Source organism: Molothrus ater, chromosome 3 (assembly GCF_012460135.2).
Source record: "Molothrus ater isolate BHLD 08-10-18 breed brown headed cowbird chromosome 3, BPBGC_Mater_1.1, whole genome shotgun sequence".
Taxonomy (NCBI): Eukaryota; Metazoa; Chordata; class Aves; order Passeriformes; family Icteridae; genus Molothrus; species Molothrus ater.
The window spans coordinates 43469160-43487154 of NC_050480.2; the positions used below are offsets into that span (position 1 = coordinate 43469160).

Genomic DNA, 17995 nt, shown 5'->3' on the forward strand with positions numbered 1-17995 from the left:
TAAATAAGTAAATAATAACAACAAATAGTGGAAGGAATTGCTGTTTTGGGGGTTTCTCACCCCAGGGGACGGGGAGCAGCGGGGCAAGGAAATCTCTAGAGACTTTTGTGAGGAAAGGGGAATAAACCTCCGCCGCAGCGCAGGGCGGGGGGAGGCTCTCGGGTGGCTTCTCGGAGCGCCAGGGGGGCATTCCACGGGTTATTTGGACACAGGGAACAGCAGCGAGAGAAAGCGCCCGCGTCCCAGCACGAGGCGGCGGGAGCAGCAGGAGGAGGAGGAAGAGGAGGAGGGGGGAGGCCCTTCCTCCCTGCCTGCGTCCCTCCCTCCGCCGCGGTACCTGCGCCGCGCGTCCACGTGAGCGCCACATCAGCGCCGCTCCGCGCCCTCCAAGTCAGCCCGCGGCCACTCGGGGGGCAGCCGCCGGCCGCGCTCCCCCTTCCCTTCCCTTCCCTGTTTCCTTCAGCCCCCGCTCCCCTCAGCGGCCCGGCCCGGCCCGGCCCGGGGCTCAGGCGGCCCCGGCTCGGGAAGATGCTGCAGTCGCTGGCGGGCAGCTCCTGCGTGCGGCTGGTGGAGCAGCACCGCTCCGCCTGGTGCTTCGCGCTGCTGGTGCTGGGCTACCTGCTCTACCTGGTGTTCGGCGCCGTGGTCTTCTCATCGGTAGAGCTACCCTACGAAGACCTGCTGCGCCAGGAGCTGGGCAAGCTGAAGCAGCGCTTCCTGGAGGAGCACGCCTGCCTCTCGGAGCAGCAGCTGGAGCAGTTCCTGGTGCGGGTGCTGGAGGCCAGCAACTACGGCGTCTCGGTGCTCAGCAACGCCTCGGGAAACTGGAACTGGGACTTCACCTCCTCCCTCTTCTTCGCCAGCACCGTCCTCTCCACCACGGGTAAGGCAAAGGCGCTTCGCCCGCTGCCGGAGGCCTTCCGGGGAGGCCCGGACCCCCGAGGGCCCCGCGGCGGCGGCCGGGGCGGTGTGGGGCAGCCGGGGCTGCGGGCCGGGGCCGGGGGCCGGCGGCCCTGGGCGTGAGGGGGGCTCTGCGGGGAGCCCACTTCCCAAACTCTCCTGTGCCACAGGCGTGTTTTGTCAGGGTGCATCACCCATCACTGACCCCCCGTGAATTCGGCGCCAAGAGCCAGGCTGCCCATTCCCTCACCCTGAAATCCTTGGCGGTCTCGAAAATCCGGCGAGATGCCCGGCTCTTTCTTTGAACTTTTAAATGCTTCTAGAGGTGACTCCTTTGCGTTCTCCTTTGGTGGTGGTTTTTGGTGGTTTTTTTTTTTCTTGGCTGATTCTTTCCTGGGAGGGGATACACACACAGGGCTGGACGGGGATAGACTGCTAACCCGGTTATAATGAAGTTAAATTTCATTTTCATGTTTTACTGTCAATTTCCATTTAATATTTGCATATAAGTGGTTGAAAGATAATGCCTCCTTTCTTCCAGATAGCAGTTTATATTGGTGTTTTGAAAAACTTGAGGAAACGTTCCTCTGACCATAGTTTCTACAAACACTTATTTTTACAGTAGTTACATTTCACATACCATCACAGTGAACAGCCTTCTAAAGGATGAGTGCAGGCATTTGTGCTGGGAAGCTGGCTTCTGGTGATTTGAATGCAAGTCACTGACACAAATAATAAGGGCTTGTCAAATAAGAAAAGCTTTAAAAAAATCACCCCAAAATTTGTCCAGCCAGAGAGGGCTTTGTGTCTTGGCGGTACATTGATATTGCTATAAAAGATGCACTGTTTCTTTATTTTTTTTTCCTCCTTGCCCCCAAGTTAGCACTCTTTCTATAATGGGAAATTTAATCAGCTGATACTAATAATGACATTTAATAATTTGCTTACCTGTTCATAAGTTAGTGCTTCCTGAATGATCTCAAACAGGCAGTGCTTGTCCTATAAATAGTTGCCACTGAGCATACAGACTAGGGTTATAAGGAAGTTGTGTTTTTAAAAAATAGGACAGGGTTATGGGTGTCCCCCCCCAACACCTCCCCTCCCCACTTCTTAATTACTAGAGTTTGTAAGAAGAGAGAAAGTTACACACTTAAAGCAGTTAAATGCTTTCAGTGAATAAATTTCCAAGCATTAATCAACATTATAGGAATACTGCTGATGAAAAAAGCATAGAACTGTGATAGTACTTCAGCACCCAAATTTTTTCTTTCGTTTTCTTTCAGTAAAGCTATAAAGCACTTAAAACTTAAGGAGTTGAACTGACCTGCTTTTTTCATCTCTAATCAGTTGTACTGTTAGGTACTATAAAATGTAAATTATTTTGTCCAAGAGCTATTTTTATATTCAAATTAGTTTTTCTGTAGTGTAGTAACTCACATTAAAATAATAATAATAAAAAAGGAATTAAAAAAGGTCCTACTTTTCTTTTAAAGGACTCAGTCAAAAAAAGTTCACAGTTGGAACAGGGGGGCTGGGTCTGAGTTGGTAACACCTTACCACTTCCTGCTGATGCACAGCTAAGGATGTTTGGCTTGAGTAGTACTGCTCAGGCAGGGATATCTCTTTCCCACTGCATGTCTGCTGAAGGGCAAGGCATAAGCTGGCCCTGCATGTTTAGCTGGCTTGATCATAGAGGCCTTGCCAGGGAAGAAGACTCAACGTACCATTGTCCAAATGGAAAACCTTTTAGAAAATGCCACTTACGTGGCATGTGTGCAGAAAACCCAGAGGTCTGACATGCATGAGGTGAGTTTTGTTATTTCTGTGAGCTTCATAAACTGAGGTCATCCAGTCATCACTGATGTGGTAGACTAGGCATCAAGTGGTGGTACTTCCTTCTGTGTCTGATAGTCCTTTGACTTGGGCCCTTTTTAACCAAATCCATCTGTTTCTTGTTTTATGCAGTGACCTTCAGCTGCTCTTAATCCCTATTTAATATAAATTAGAGTTTGTGCAAGTAGACAAGTATAAATCCAGACCAGTACAGTACCTCCAATGCTTGTTCAAGTTCTCCCCAGAGCACAGGTATTTCTGGTGAGGTGCATTTTTTCCCCTCAATTGACTCTGCACCTGTGCAAGAAATCTTTCAAGTCTCTTGAAATGGTCATTAAAAGCGATGACAAGCACAAGAACCCGATTGGCCACCTCAAACAGTTGTTCAGAAGTGCTTGAACATTGAAAATATGCTGTATTGTTGTAAAGTGTACACCTGAAATGCCCTCCCTTTTCCAAGTACAGTAAGGGCAAAAGCAGAAAAGAGAACCCTGCTACTGGTGGTGCCAGCTGAGGGTTGTTTCTGTGTGTAATTGAAATTCCAGGGAGCAGCTGGATGCTCCGTATGTTCAGCTGACTCTATTTGTCTCTCATATGTAAATAAATGCACACCTACCCCTTGTACAGATGACAAGGCTTCTTTCATAGCCTTTCAGTTTTCTATATAAAGCATGTGGGGAAGTGTTTAAATTTGGCAACCCTGACTTTTCTTCTTGTTCCCTCCTGTCCTTATTATAGTCTTTGGGTTCTTACTCACTAGAGAAAATCTATGAAGAAAATGATAAAGCCAGTTACGAATTAAAAAAAAAATCTTAAAGGAGATTGCAGAATAAGGCAAATTGCTACTTGAAAGCAATTAATATTGCTGTGCACATGGGCTGTCACAGGACTGTCACAAGCTGCCTGAAGGACGGGCAAGCAAAGGGCAGTGAAATGGACTGGTGGTGAGGCTTCAGCAGATTGTAGCAGTGACAGGTAGCAAGTTTCTCTTCTGACTTTATTCCTCCCTATGCAACTTAAGCAGTTGTGCAGAATGCCATATGAGCAATGTGTAAGGTGAAGCACTTTGGTCATTAATAATTGACAACTAAACACTAAGAATATACAGTTGTGTGCATTTAAGTAGTATCTGCCTTGGAAATGCCCTGTAATTAATACCTGACACACATCTATGGTCTGCTTGTCTCAGTGCTAGATGCCATCAAATAATTATGCTGAAGCAGTTCTTTCTGGTTGGCTTTGTTGTGGTGCCATCTGTACTAAAGTCTTTTATTTCTAACAATAAAAATGAAGTAATTTTTTGTGCTCACCCTTGCAGGTGGTGTTTTCACTCATCTTGGTGTGCTGTCAGTGTCTAACATCTTATCCCATATTGGTACAATATGGAAATACTGCATTACACGAGTTGTAAGCAGAATGAAGCAACCAAGGAAATTGATACTGGTTGTGTTGACAGATATGAAAAGTACACTGACTTCTGCTTGTTGAAGGAAAGTAGGGAGGGAAAGGAGCTGCCAGTTTAGGAACTCGGGGCCTGTAGTTTTATGTTTGTTTCTGGAAAGAGTCTTCTCAGTGCAAGGATATTCCATGGCATTTTATACAAACGGGCTGTAAGACTTAATCTGACTGTCCAGCTTTGAGTATTTTTGCCTTCATCTGCAAGCCTTGCCACCTACAAGTATGGCTGGAGGTTTTATATAACATTGAGACACCAGAGGGATGCTGAGGAACAGCTGCTTTGTATCCTTCTCTGCTGTGATAGGGTTGGCAAGATACCCATTAGAAGGAAGTGAGGATAGCCTTGTCCTGATGTAGGGATTTGCAGAGGAAAGGTGAGAAGTTGCCTCTTCTACGATGGCAACACATGCTTTAAATTTTTTGATTGAGGTCAGCTGACCTGTCATTTGAACCACAGGAGTTAAGGTAGTGAGAGAGGGGAGGATTGTCTATATTCAACCACTTCTGAAGCCTGTAATATGATTGTCTGCAAAGTGGCTTGTGAAAGCAGCGTTTTCTCCGGAATTCAGCCTGTACCAATCTCATTGTTGGTGCTGAGCATGGGTGTATTGTGCTGCATTCAGAGACCATCACCCAAGATCCACAATGGGCTGAATTTGGGGTTCTGCTTGCTGTATTTTGAATGGAGTAAGGAGCAGTAGTAATTCAGTAATTGCAGATAAATGCTGACAGAGGCTGCTACTTTGAAAGCAGTTGTTTGGTTGAAGGGCTAGTAAAGATACAATATGGCTTTCAGGAAAAGTTTTGCATTCAAGTTATTTAACTGCCAAGCTGTATGAGGAGTTAATGCATCTATAATTTGATTTATAAGGGTGTTCTCTGTTGGATCTGACTCTCATAAGCATTGCTACTGATGACTTGCAAGAGAAACTAAACTATGCCTTTATTTATGACAAGTAGAGCAGGCTGTGAGGTTGTGATGTACTGCAAAAGAAAGTGCATTCTGTATGAAGAGACCAGGGAAAGAGAAGCCTGCAGTCTGCATAATTTTCTTCGTGTTCTTCTCACAAGTGCTTGATTTTCTTGCCTTTCTTCTCCCTCAGGGGAACAGGCCCCACATCCCCACATCCAGTGCATATTTAGTGTGCATTACAGATCTGAACAAATCCATAGAAGATGAGTGGAGGCCATGAAAGCATCACAATGGAGCATTACAAAGACAGCATAAGGTTTGTAGGCTCTTACAGTAGAGACCTCAGGTGGAAGAAACTACTGGGATCTCTCAAACCTGTATAGAAAGATGTGAATATAACTTAAGGTAATAAATAATAAATAAGAGGACAGTTTACAGAGGCTTTAGGGAAAACATGGTTTTCTGTCCCATGCTTGAATTCAATGTAAAATGCTTATGTTATTTTTGCTGCTGTCAGAATATGTGGGCTGTGTCCCTGGTGATGCCTGTATTATCTCATTAATACACACCAAATAAATGTGTTTCATAATTCATACCAAATGTCTGTCTAGAGACCTGACATAAGAGTCTCTGTTGCCTCTTATCTGAAAATATACAAACTTGGTGATGGATTAAACTCAGATCTGTCTCACTGGTAGTCACCCCTGACTCCAGCAGAACACTGAAGCTTCATTGTGCTGTTGCTCTGACTGCAACACTCATAGATTATTTAAATTGTTGTGATGAATTGCAGCTATTCACCAGGGTAAGGATGCCAAACTTTGGGAACTTTGTTTTTCTTTTATGAGTTGTTTGTTATGTGGAAATAACATCTACAGGAAAAGGTAATTTGCTGGGGATGATCTCGGAAGCAAAGGGAGGTTGTGCTGTGCTCTGCAACAGAGTGGTTTTTATACAGGAGACATTCTAAGAGCAAAGGTAGGTTGAGAAAGATGCCAGAGGAAAAGGATTACATTCAATAAGCTAACTGTTTGGATCTGAAGCCAAGTGGTTGAAGCCTACAAGGTTTTCTGGGACAAGGTAATCACAGCTACTGGCCCCAAGGCCTCCAGATCAATAGACTGTCCTGGAACCAGGCATCCTACCTCGTGCATTAAGTGCTATAAACACAAAGTCAAAGAGTCATTTTGTCTGCCTGTGTGTCTGCTTTCTTCTCAAGGGAAGTTCCTTCATTCTATACCCATGGAGCAGTTCCAGATTTGCTGCTGTCATATTTTAGTCTGGCCCCAGGGTCAAGATGCTGTCTCCTGGGATGTGGGAGATTTCAGTTGAGTTAGGCATAATGTTATTCTCAGTACAAGGATTTGAACTAGGGTTTTCTAGAACTCCTTAGGAAGAGGAGACAAAAAGACCACCATCTAGGAAAGTTGTGGAAGTTGAGTATGTATGGAGTCATTCTGAGAAAACAGCTTGGATGCTTCTAGTATCTCTGCCTTACAACACAAAATAATGGGAAAGTTCAATGAAATAGTAAAAAAGAAAAAAAAAATCACATTTACAACAAGAAAAGAGGGACTTGACAACTTAAAAAGCCCAAGCAAACTGAAAAAACCCCTGAAAACACAACACCAAGCAAACCTACCAAAATACACATTCCAAAAATGTGTGATGTGAATATCTCCAAAACCCCTGTATTTTGTCAAAATCCATGTTAATAAACATTTTTGAGAAAGGCATTAGGTTCTGGACTTCAGGACAAAAGGCACTCAGTTACCAGAGATGAGTAACAGAGATCAGCCAGCAGATTGGACACGTTATCTCTTGTATGCCCAGGACAAAGGTCTTGTTTTCTTCTACTGCAGTAAGCAGTGGCAGAGAGGAAATCTGGGTCTCTCCCTGTCTTGTTTTCCAGGCAGGGTGGTAGTTCCTGGTTTCTTATGGGGCTAGAGCAGTCAGCTAAGCCAAAAATCCTGCTTGTGCTTGCTGAAACAAAGGGCGTTGAGTCACTCTAAACCAATATTTGGCCTTCTTTACAGGCCAGTGAGTAAGAAAAACATCTCCTGACAGAAACTGGGGAAGCCATGGATTACCAAGACTGTATTATTGTATTACCAGCACTGCTAGCTGCTGATGGGTGAAATGTCTTTCTTACACACTCTGTCCTCACTTCTGTATCCTCCAATTCCTCTTGCCTTGCTAAATTGCCAATGATGAGGAGCCCCACCAGCAGCTCTCAGCAGGTGAAGGACTGCAACTGCTGCGTCTGTAGTCCTTCTGTGTTTGGCCTAGGGTCAGTCCTCCTGCGCTGAAACACAAGCAGTTGAAAGCAAGAGTCATCTCCTGCAAAATTGCCTTTCATTAAACATTTTCTATGTTTCAACCCTTTTGTAAAGCTGGAATTCGTATTATTATTCTACCGACATCTCCAAATCAAGTCCTAAGTTAAAAGTCACATATACTTTCAGAGCAGGATTTCTAAAACTTAACAACCAAATCCTGCAGTTCCTGGCCATTACTTGGTAGGATTTTCACTTTTATCTGAATATAATTTTTTAAAGGTCTTTTAAACCTGTTATTTCTCCTGTTTTAATTTATTTGTTGGTTTTGGTTCTTCCCTTGTTTCACTTTGGCCCACTGCATCATCATTTTAAGAATCTGTGGAGTTTTTTAAATAGAGTAACATCATATCTATGGACTAATGTCTATTTTAGTCACTGCTCCTGGTTAATTATAAAGTAGGTTACAAGCTACTAAACCGGATGAAGACAAGAGTATTTCTTGCCCTGTGAAGAAGTAGAAGTTTAGCATTTTGAGGAAAAATTAAGATTCCTATGAGAGTTTTGATGCCTTCAGGATTCAAGAAAAGTAATAAAAAGTTTCTTGGGAATTGGCTACCTAAATACCTACTGCCTCTCTGGGTCTAACCTCAGCTGCTTGAGAGTTAGGATATTTGTACGGAATTCAACTGATGACCTACAGTAGTTACTGATGGTGACCCAGAAGGTCTAGGAGAAATGTACCAGCCATCTTTTTCATGGAAGAACCTGCCTAAACCTTATACAGATTGTTTTTTATGAGGTCAAAACAGCAATGTGGTTCTGGTTACGAGCAGCACTGAAAGGAATCAATGGAGCAGAGCTTTTCAAGTGGCTGTGCTTCGCAAAAGTATCCAAGTGCCTCTTGGAAGAACATATGGATTGGAAAGGAAAAGATACACATTCATCTCTGAAAACAGAATGTACCAGCGTCCTTGTAGGAAAAGCACATATGAATCCAAGTGGTACACCAGCTGTCACCAGACTCCAAACATTTACTAACTGAGTATTACCATGGTCTGTACTCCAAACTGATTCTGTGCCAGTCACTGCAGCAGCTTTGGAAGTTATCACATCATCTTTGAGGAACCAGGGAAATGCCAGTTGCAGGTTGGGCTGGGAAACGGGTTTTGCCAGTGGAGCAAGCTGGCCCAGTAGTCTTCCAAGTACCCTTTGCTTGTGTGTGAGAAATTGAGACTGTGCCCTGTGACAAAGTTGCATACTATTTAATGCTAGAAACTTTACAGCAGAACTCCATTTTTCTCCTGCAAATTGTGAGTCCAGACTGTTATGATAACAGCAAGTAGAGGCTTTCTGCCTCTAACCGCAAATTGAAAACTTCTGGCCTGACCAGAATCTCTGTATAGAATGTTTTCAAGCGTAATTTAATATCATTGCAAGTGCAGCATTGGTGCTATGAGAATGGGGTTTTGTCATATATTTTGTTCCTCATGCATTTCATGTCTGAAACATTGAGGTTTTTTTCTGAATATGCTTAAAATAGCTCAAAATTAAATGAAAAGGCTAAAATGAATTTCATTTTCCTTGCAGTATGAGTACCTCCTTCTGTGTCTTTCAACTATTTAAACACTGTTTAATTGACTCAGCTGAATAACCTTAAATTCTTTAACAGTAGCTTCTTCACAGAAGGTTTCTAAGACTAGACATATAAGTGGGTTTAAGGTAAAAGAGAGACCAACCAGAATTAGATACTGAAATATAAGGTTAAGACACATCATTGCTCATGTTTGTTTTTTTTTTTCCCAATAAGCAGGATGAGAGATGAATTTAGTTATAGAGGCCCCATCTCTGGAAATGTTCAAGGCCAGGTTTGGATGGGGCCCTGAGCAACCTGCTCTAGTGAAAGGTGTCCTGCTCATGGCAGGGGGGGTTGGAGCAAGATGATCTTTAAGGTCCCTTCCAACCCAAACCATTCTATGATTCTATGAAATGCGTACTAAAACTATAATTATTTCCACGTATGAGAAAATTTCTCAGCATTAAGAGGCAAAAGTAATCCTTCAGAAAATCTCAAATGATGCAGCACTGACTGGAATGGGACTTAGGTATGATTTTATTTTAAAGCCTGTATTGAATTTTCTCTTATGTGACACTTGGTCTTCTACTTTCTTTGATATTTTAAAACTATGTGGCACACTATGAACACCTGTTTTGCTCAGTTGAGTGATTGGCAGCCTCAGACATTGCAACATGCAGTACTAGTACCAAAGTCCAGAAGCAAGTTAGAGTAGGTATCCTCTTTTGCTTACAATATAGTTTGAAAAGAAGATGTTACTTCAGAGTCACCAAATGCAAACACAAGGCAAAAATCTGATTTGACCTCTTCCCTGATAGACTGAGACTCTACTGTATGTGGCTTTAAAGTGGAAAAAACCTCATGTTCAGAAAGTAGCAATGTATCCAGAGATCTGCTAAAAATTAGTTTGGATGTTTAACTCCTGGGGACTTCATTATAGAAGTCCAAACATCTCTCTCCACAGAAAGGGGAAAAAAGCCTTAAAAATTGATCGTTTTATTTAATATGGTAAGGCCTTGGAATCTCTGCTTTGTATGTTAGTCAAAGTAGCTATTTTCCCAGCCATATGCTGTACAAGAATTGCATAGACCTTTTCCTTTGAAGCCTACAGCCTAAAGGAAATGAGAAAACTGTAAAGCAAACCAAAGAACTTCTATCTCTTGTAGAGTTTTGGAAGCTCTAGGCTGTATGGTTTACTAATGGACAATTAAATTTTAAACACTTCACAGCAGGTCTTGTTACTTATATGTTATATAGGTTGATGGTTGGACTTGGTGATCTTGGAGAGTTTTTCCAACTTTAACAGTTCTATGATCAGTCATTTCCATGGCTGTGTTTTGGTTAGTGTTGGGATGCTGACTGAGCAGTATAGCAAATGGACAGGGCTCAAAGAAGTATAATTGAAAATGCCAGCTACTGTAAACTCTTAATTGGTGCACAGATATTAACACAAAATTCTGTAAATCATTTGAGTGATTAGTACTTAGGAATGAATTTCTTTAATGTGAGGATTGTTTAATTTACCTCTGTGCATTTACACATCTGTTGAGAAATCCAGGACTTCAGTCAGGCTCCTGGTCCACTGCTGCAACTCTGGTTGGGTATTCAAGGAACTGTGGACACTACAGGATGCAGCACTGTGTGAATCAACAATTCATGTTGATAAGGAAAAAAACTAAATCCAAGACTAATCTCAGACCTTAGATTTAGGCCTCAGTGTTATGTATTTACATTCTGCCTACCTATAGTGGAAAGATTAGTCTTTAATTTTCAGTTGTATCTTTTAGTGCAGCTCTATGTAGTCAGTGAAGCCACCTGAATGTTCAGGTCAGGTTTTCTAGCTGCCACCTGAGAGTATTTTGTATGCTGCTTCTAGGAAAATGTCATTTATCCTAGGAGTTATTGTTAGCCGTGAATCTCAGTCAAAGCAAACGATGGAAGCTCACTCAATATCTCAAACAGAAGTTTGAAATCCTGGTTTTAACCTTGCATTACACCATGTCCTTAGATGTCATGAGAAAGATGGTGATAATCTTTCACATTTCTGGATAATGTTTTATCAGTGGATCTTGAAGCATGTGCATACCAGAAACTGCTTTGCTGATTAGTGCACCACTGTTATGTTCTGTATCTTGAGAGATCAGTGACATTTCTGTATGTATTTTGCTAAAGCATAAGCTAAGACAAAGGAAAAACAATTGTGAAAGACCACGTATGAGCCATTAGTATGGTTGAGAATAGGAACTTGTGTGTTTTGTCTTGCAGTTCTCCATTTCCGCTGCTAGGCTGTGTTCCCATACAGTAAGCTGATCTCCCATCCTGTGGATGCACTTCAGCAGGCTTTTATTTTCTTGCATTTGATGTTCTTTCTTCTTTTCCTTTAGTAATAGTTTTTCTGCTCAGTAATATTAGAGGAAATCACAGCTACTTGAACAGAGTTTTACAGAAGCCACATCAAAGTGTGCAATGCACATTTCTGTATCTTTACTTCGGTGGAGAATCCAGAAATGTTGCCTCTCCCTTCTAGGGAATTGTTCAGTTGTGTACTATGTGTAGAAAACACACTACACACCAGATAATGCTGCCCACATAACTGATCAAATGCCTGAGTAGCCTGTGTGAGAAGGTGGCAGCATTTTCTCTGCTTTAGCATGCTGGATGCCTCTCTTTACTTAGCAAAGGATTTGCTCAGGGTGTTGTAAAGCAAAATGGGCTGAGCCTACCTAACAGCTTTGCCAGTGGTAGGAAGATGTTTTGGATCCCTGATTCTCATCCTAGGGTCCAGCCCTGTGCTAGGTCTGTGGCCAACAGGACCACAACAGTAGGCCAAGTCAGTTTATTAGACTGGAAGGAGCATATTCTCTTCCTGCTGGATTAGTTTGCTCTGAGTTACTATATTTGAGCAAACTGCAACCAGTACAAGAAGGGGCAGAACCAACAGCAACCTTTTTCCTAGCAGTTACCCTGGGATTGATTAGGCATTTCATGTAGCTATGTGGTAGAAGCACAGAAAGAATCGAAAAAGCACAGCCAAATCAACAAGAGGTATAAGAAAGGAGCTGGTAACCTAAGAAAGTGTATCCTGTACTGATAATTTATCTGACAATTGATGACTATCCCTTGTAAAGGAGCATTATTTCACACTGGATTAAAATGTCAGATAGCAAAGCTGAAAGAGTTTTAACTGGACTCCTTTTTGTTAATTCAGATGCCATCATTAAAATATTTCTTTCCGGTGTATTTCAGGTCTGCATATCTTGAGGAGAGCTTCATTTTTTCCTGCTGGGTAACTACTGTCATGTGGTAAATTGCATTGTCTTAGGAGTTAGTAAGGAAGTAATGCAGTCATACCATTGTACCCAGTTTACAAATTCTTATCATTGACAATTACAAGAAACTGGATGCGTTCATGGGACCAAACACTTGCAAAGAAATCTGTCCCTTGTAAAGATGTGTTAACTATCAGTTTACTCATTGCTGCTTAGGCTCTTCAGTGCTAGGTCTTTCTTTTGGAATTACCAATAATTTTACATTCCCCTCCCCTTTATGCTGAGGTATGAGGCGTGCCATGTACAGCACACTGGTTTCCTTACAGAGTCACAGGTTGTGTCAGTCCAGCCTTTCCCATGTTGGTCACTGTTTGCAAATGCAAGTGCTGGCAGGAGGGTGCTGAACATGAAACCTTCAGCACAGAGGATGGCTAAGCATTTCTGATATGTGTGCTACCTTACTGGAAAAGGATTTAAGGACACGGGTCTCAAAATCTTTGGTCGGTGTTGATGGTCTTTGACTGACTTGGTGAGTCCAGAGTTGTGATTGGGCAACTGGAGTATTTTTTGATGAATTGCCATACTGATTTAATGTTGCCTGCTTTCATTGTATGCACACCTATCTTACTCTGGCCCTGAGAGGTTAGAATGTATTCCCACTAGGAAAGTCATCCTATAGTTGTAAGAATTTTTGGAATCATCAACTATCCCACCAAGAGGAATTTTTGTAGCAAAGTGAAGTGCATTGTTTTAAAACAAATTGCCATTAGTCTAAACAGACAATACAGGTTTTGAAAACCACAGAGCATTTAAGTTGCTCTGTCTGTGTCTTTACATTGCTGGCTAAATGTCTTGTGTATGTAGTTTACCTTTCTAAGTGCTACATTCTTGTTTATTTCTAAATAACTTCTAGATAAGCAAAAACCTCTACATTTCATCTGCTTGTGAACATAAATCATATGTGCAACCACAGTTCTTTTCCTTTCCTTTCCTTTTATTTAGTGATAGGACATACAGAGCTGTGATTACCCCATTTGTCCTTATTCCAGTGTAACTAATCAAATTTGTGTTTCCCACGATTATTGTTTGCTATGTGGGATGTCTTAAAGATGTAAGTAATTGAATAAGACTAGTGTATCTATAAAATCTGTTTATGGTTCAGTTAACTAGTTCTCACAACAGTTGAAGTATTTCCCCACTGAGTTTCACAAATTTGTGTTCTATTTCGAGCTTGAAATAGTGAATATATTCAGCTTGACTGTATTCAGACATGAGAGTATCATCAAGCATCATATTTAGGACTGTAATTTAGAGTTTTGAATAAGTTATCTCATCTGAAAAAGTATCTCACTTTGGTCCTTATATAAGTATTGTCTCATAATTTATTATTCCAGATGGAACATGCTTGCATGAAAGTGGAGTGTGATGCATTTCAGTTCTGTGTGTTATTAGTTGCTTTAGTGATTTTTTTCCTATTTGTGTTAATAGAATGTTTTGCTTCTATTTGGCGTTATGTGTTGTTAAAATCTTTATGTTTCTGAGAAATAGCTATTGAAACAGAAGATAGTAAAAGGATTTATCCACATTCAAGTACATTATGGTGACTGACTTATATATGAAATATTGAAATATCTTACAAAAATAGGCAAGAACTATGTGTCTTTCTCTGTCAAACAAGGGAGTTGATGCTTGTAATTTCCCTGAGTTCCAGATGTCAAATCAATAACAAGATTAGAAGTAAATATTCCTATTCCCCTGCTGCATCTAGTAGATAACACTTTCTTCCACGTGAAGTTGCATTTTAATGCAAAGATGCTGCTTACAGATTTGATTTTAACTCCAAAGCGTGAAATAGCCTAATTTTTTAATGTTGTGTGATAATTCCTTACTGCCCACAATACAAGTTTCCTTCACGGTTTCATGCTCCGTAATTTCTGATTGTGCAATAAAGCAATCTTTGTTTCAAAGTGGAGGTGGAGAGCCTCCTAATTTGCAGCTGGTTGTTTCTTTTTATTTCCAGATGGTAGGAAGAAAAATTGTGGCTCATTTCAATGCGAGAAATTAAGTTTGCAAGACTAGATAGGTATTCTTCAGTAACTGGAAATGTGATTAAAACACTGCAGTAAGTGCCACTGCAACACATTCAAAGCTTTTGACACATCCCAGGGTGCATTTGGGATGGTAACAGGTGTGAATTATAAATTTTTAGAAATCTCTTTTCTAGTGAACTGTACCAGTCTTCAAGCAGAGCACTACAGTGCACAGGTGCTGGGTTCAGCAGTAGCACCTGGCACATCCCTGCGGTACACCATGCATACACAAGGTCTTTCAAGTGGTAGAAAGTTGACATAATTGATAGAACTTGAAAACCTGTAACATTAAAATTAGAGGGGCTGTGGAAAGACAAAGTTGCAGCATGGAATGAATCTGTGGTTCCAGACCTTTTCTGTAAAAAGAAAGATCCATCTTCTCTCAGTCTGTTCAGAAAGTGTGTGTCCTCTGAACTTCACTGCCATTTAGATGCTAAATGTGTCTTAGCTGCTAAAAGGAATTTTTCCATAGGTGCAGACTTCTGGAATTACAGACAAAATCTGGATGTGTAAAATCTATTGTGTGAGATATACCACTTCTATGCTGCAGTCAAGTTGAAATCCTCATAGTGTTGTTTTACTGAATCAACATGAGAAATGAGAAGATCAATATCGTGGACAAGCTGCTGGCTAAGTCTAATCATTAATGACATTTTACCTCTGCCAAAACATTGTCCATGTTAAGTTCTTTTTGTCCTACTTTGAATATTTCAGGATGTGAACCTCAGGAAGAACTGTGAAAAGGCTTGTACTCTGCCCTGGTTTCAGCTGGGATAGAGTTCATTTTCTCCTTAGCAGCTGGTACAGTGCTCTGTTCTGTATTGACTATGAGAGGAAGGTTGATAACACACTGAAATTTTAGTTGTTGCTCAGTAGTGCTTACCCCAAGTCAAGGACTTTTCAGTTTCCCGTGATCTGCCAGGGAGCAGGTGCGCAAGAAGCTGTGAGGGCTCATGGCCAGGGCACCTGACCTAAACTGTCCAAAGGGATATTCCATACCATAGAACATCATGCCCGGTGTATGAAGTGGGGGAAGTTGGCTGGTAGAGACCAATTGCTGCATGGGGATGGCAGGGACATCAGCCAGCAGGTGATGAGCAATTGTGTGTGCTTCTTTGGTCTGTCTTGGCTTTTATTCCTTTCATTCTCCTTTTCATTATAATTATTGTCATTATTATATTATTATTGTATTTCGCTTTGTTTCAATCGCTAAAATTTATTATCTCAACCCATAAGTTTTACTTTTTGTTCCTAATACTCCTCCCCACTATGAGGGAGGAGTGAGCAAACAGCTGTATGGTACCTAGCTGCCTCCTGGGATTAAACCACAACAACCCTTTTCAATACCTTGAAGTTGGTATTGAAGTTCTTAGGAAGGTTTTTCAAGAACTTGTTTCTTTGACTGCTTGTTAATCTTGATGATCAGTGGCTTTGAAAATCCATTAATATGGGAATGCTGCTGCACACACATATCTGAACATTCCAGTGCAAAAATCTCATCTTGTTTTCTAATGTTTCAGAGGACTACAAGTTAAACTTTCCTAATAAAACTCACTCACATTTCTCTTTTAGCAAATACAAGTTTCTGAGACTTAGGTAGTTTGTTCTATTAGGACACCTTAATAATAAAGTAGTCTGTTGGAGCCCCTACTGTGATACAGATTTTTGACCATCTGTTGCCTAGCAGGCAAGTAAACCAATAAAAGAATAATTGGAATTTTCCTGGCTGGATTCTCAGAGTAGCCCTCAGGAAGTCTCACCTTGCTTTTGACCTGTTGGTTGAGTTTTATTCAATTTTGTAATTTTTACTTCTTTCTCCATTGGAAAATGAATCTGAGATAACAGAATTGTTGAAACAAGATAAGAGTTTGTTTATTTATGCTAAATCTTTGCTAGAGGCAGATCTAAAGATGTGATGTTTGTGTTTTGGTTAGGTATTTCTAGAAATGTGCTGTTATTAAGAGTTCTCTGGTAGCCCAACACCAGATGGATCCTGGTTGGATTGCAACTAAACCCTTACAGGATCTTAAATCCAGGATGACACTAAGAGGAACCAATTTCTAGTATAAAGATTCTGAGCTTTAAAAAAAGGAAAAGTGCTGTTAGCTTAAAAAAAAAAAAAAAAAAGAAAAGAAGAAACACAAACCCAAATGGCAAACCTGGAAATTCATGCATACCTCTTGACTATCATCCGTGATAGAAGTAAAGCCTGAATGCTTTGGCACAGAGGTTTAGCAGACCTCTGCCTGCTGAAGCCACTCACATTTAGTCTTTGCTCCTGCCCTGCAGCTCACTGTGAAGCTCACAGAGGACAGGAAATCTTTAATGACATGTCCAAAAAACATGACTGAAGTTGTCAGGGCTCTGTGGAGCATGGGTCCAGCCCACACAGACTGCACGACAGGCTGGAAGTTTAGCATATCCCAACAAGAAGGAGTTTCTCAACAGGCAGTCTGATGGGAGCCATGTAGCTGACAGGCAGGGTTTGAAAATATCTTCTCTTGCAGGGAAAGTGGGAAAGCTTTGCCTGCTGTCTGAGTGCCTGGAGAGCACAAGCTCGTCCTGCAGGGAACATGTTTTTTATACAGGCATATTTACTAGCCCTGGAATGGCAAATGTGCCTCACCTGGAGCCCTGTCTCACACACGGTAGACATCTTTCTGGTGGCAAGGAATGTGTGTTTTCATGTAGGCTCTACTGGAAGGGTGTAACAGTTCCCTTGGCTCGATAATACCCGTTTTGGTCATACATAATCTATCCAGGCAGGATGAGCAAAACCCGGTGTCGGGTGGTGTCAGGAAAGAGTGCTATCATTTTCCAGTTAAAGTTACTGTCTTTTGAGCTATGTTTCCCTCTGATACTTTTGTTGAGAAGAGATAATACTGCACCAAACACTCATAATAATCATCTCAGATGTGGGGGGGAGATACTGATTTCTGTACTTAATCTTATGTCTGCATTTGGTTCCTGTGCAGTGGATTCCATCTGCTGTTATGCTGCTCTACTAACAAGTCCTTCCTTGTACACACCCCCCCACATCTTAACTGCTGATATGGGAATCACTTCATCATTAGCATTACTGCTGTAGGGTTGTGATGTTTTTCACTTACTTGCTGTGGGCAAATACTGTCTAAAACAGCAGTGAGTGTAAATGGACAAAATAGTACAGCTTGCTGCCATTTGCAATTTCCATCAGACTGTAGGTGTGCCTTTCCTTGCGTGGTGGTGTGAGAGAGACAAGGATGGTCTTTCTGATGACAGAATATGAGAGTTGGGAAATACTAGCAATGTGTTTGGTTTGGCTCAGAGTTGTATTTAGTTTCCCTTTAATTAACAGAGTGTTCTTGTGCGTTATCAGGTGACCTGGGGTTCAGGTAGCCTCACAGACTTTTAATACTGTTGTTGTTCATCTTACTGAGCTATGATGGAAATTGAGAAACAATAACTGAAAGTCTTTCCTCCAAAAATCTGGAGCCCATCAGGGAAGTATGGGGAGCTGTGAAATTAAGCCGGTCTGGCATAGCTCTGCTGTGGATTACCATTGGAGGAGCTGATGTTAGGGAAGCACTGAATTCAGCTTCAAATTCTGAAGACAGCTGAAGTCTGCCTATTTCTTGGCCCTCTGCTTGGGTTCAGATCAAGAGTGCGCTGCAGATCATTTCGACTTCCTGCTTTGGTTC

The 17995-nt window shown here is 41.6% G+C and overlaps 1 protein-coding gene across 1 annotated transcript in view; it reads left to right on the forward strand.

Annotated features, from left to right (window-relative positions):
* Positions 1-327: 327 nt before the first annotated feature.
* Positions 328-17995, forward strand: part of KCNK1 (potassium two pore domain channel subfamily K member 1) — a 31612-nt gene continuing 13944 nt past the window's right edge. The window contains exon 1 of the mRNA XM_036380763.1: positions 328-883. Coding sequence (XP_036236656.1) covers positions 529-883 — 355 coding nt within the window. The 5' untranslated portion in view covers positions 328-528. The remainder of the gene's footprint in view (positions 884-17995) is intronic.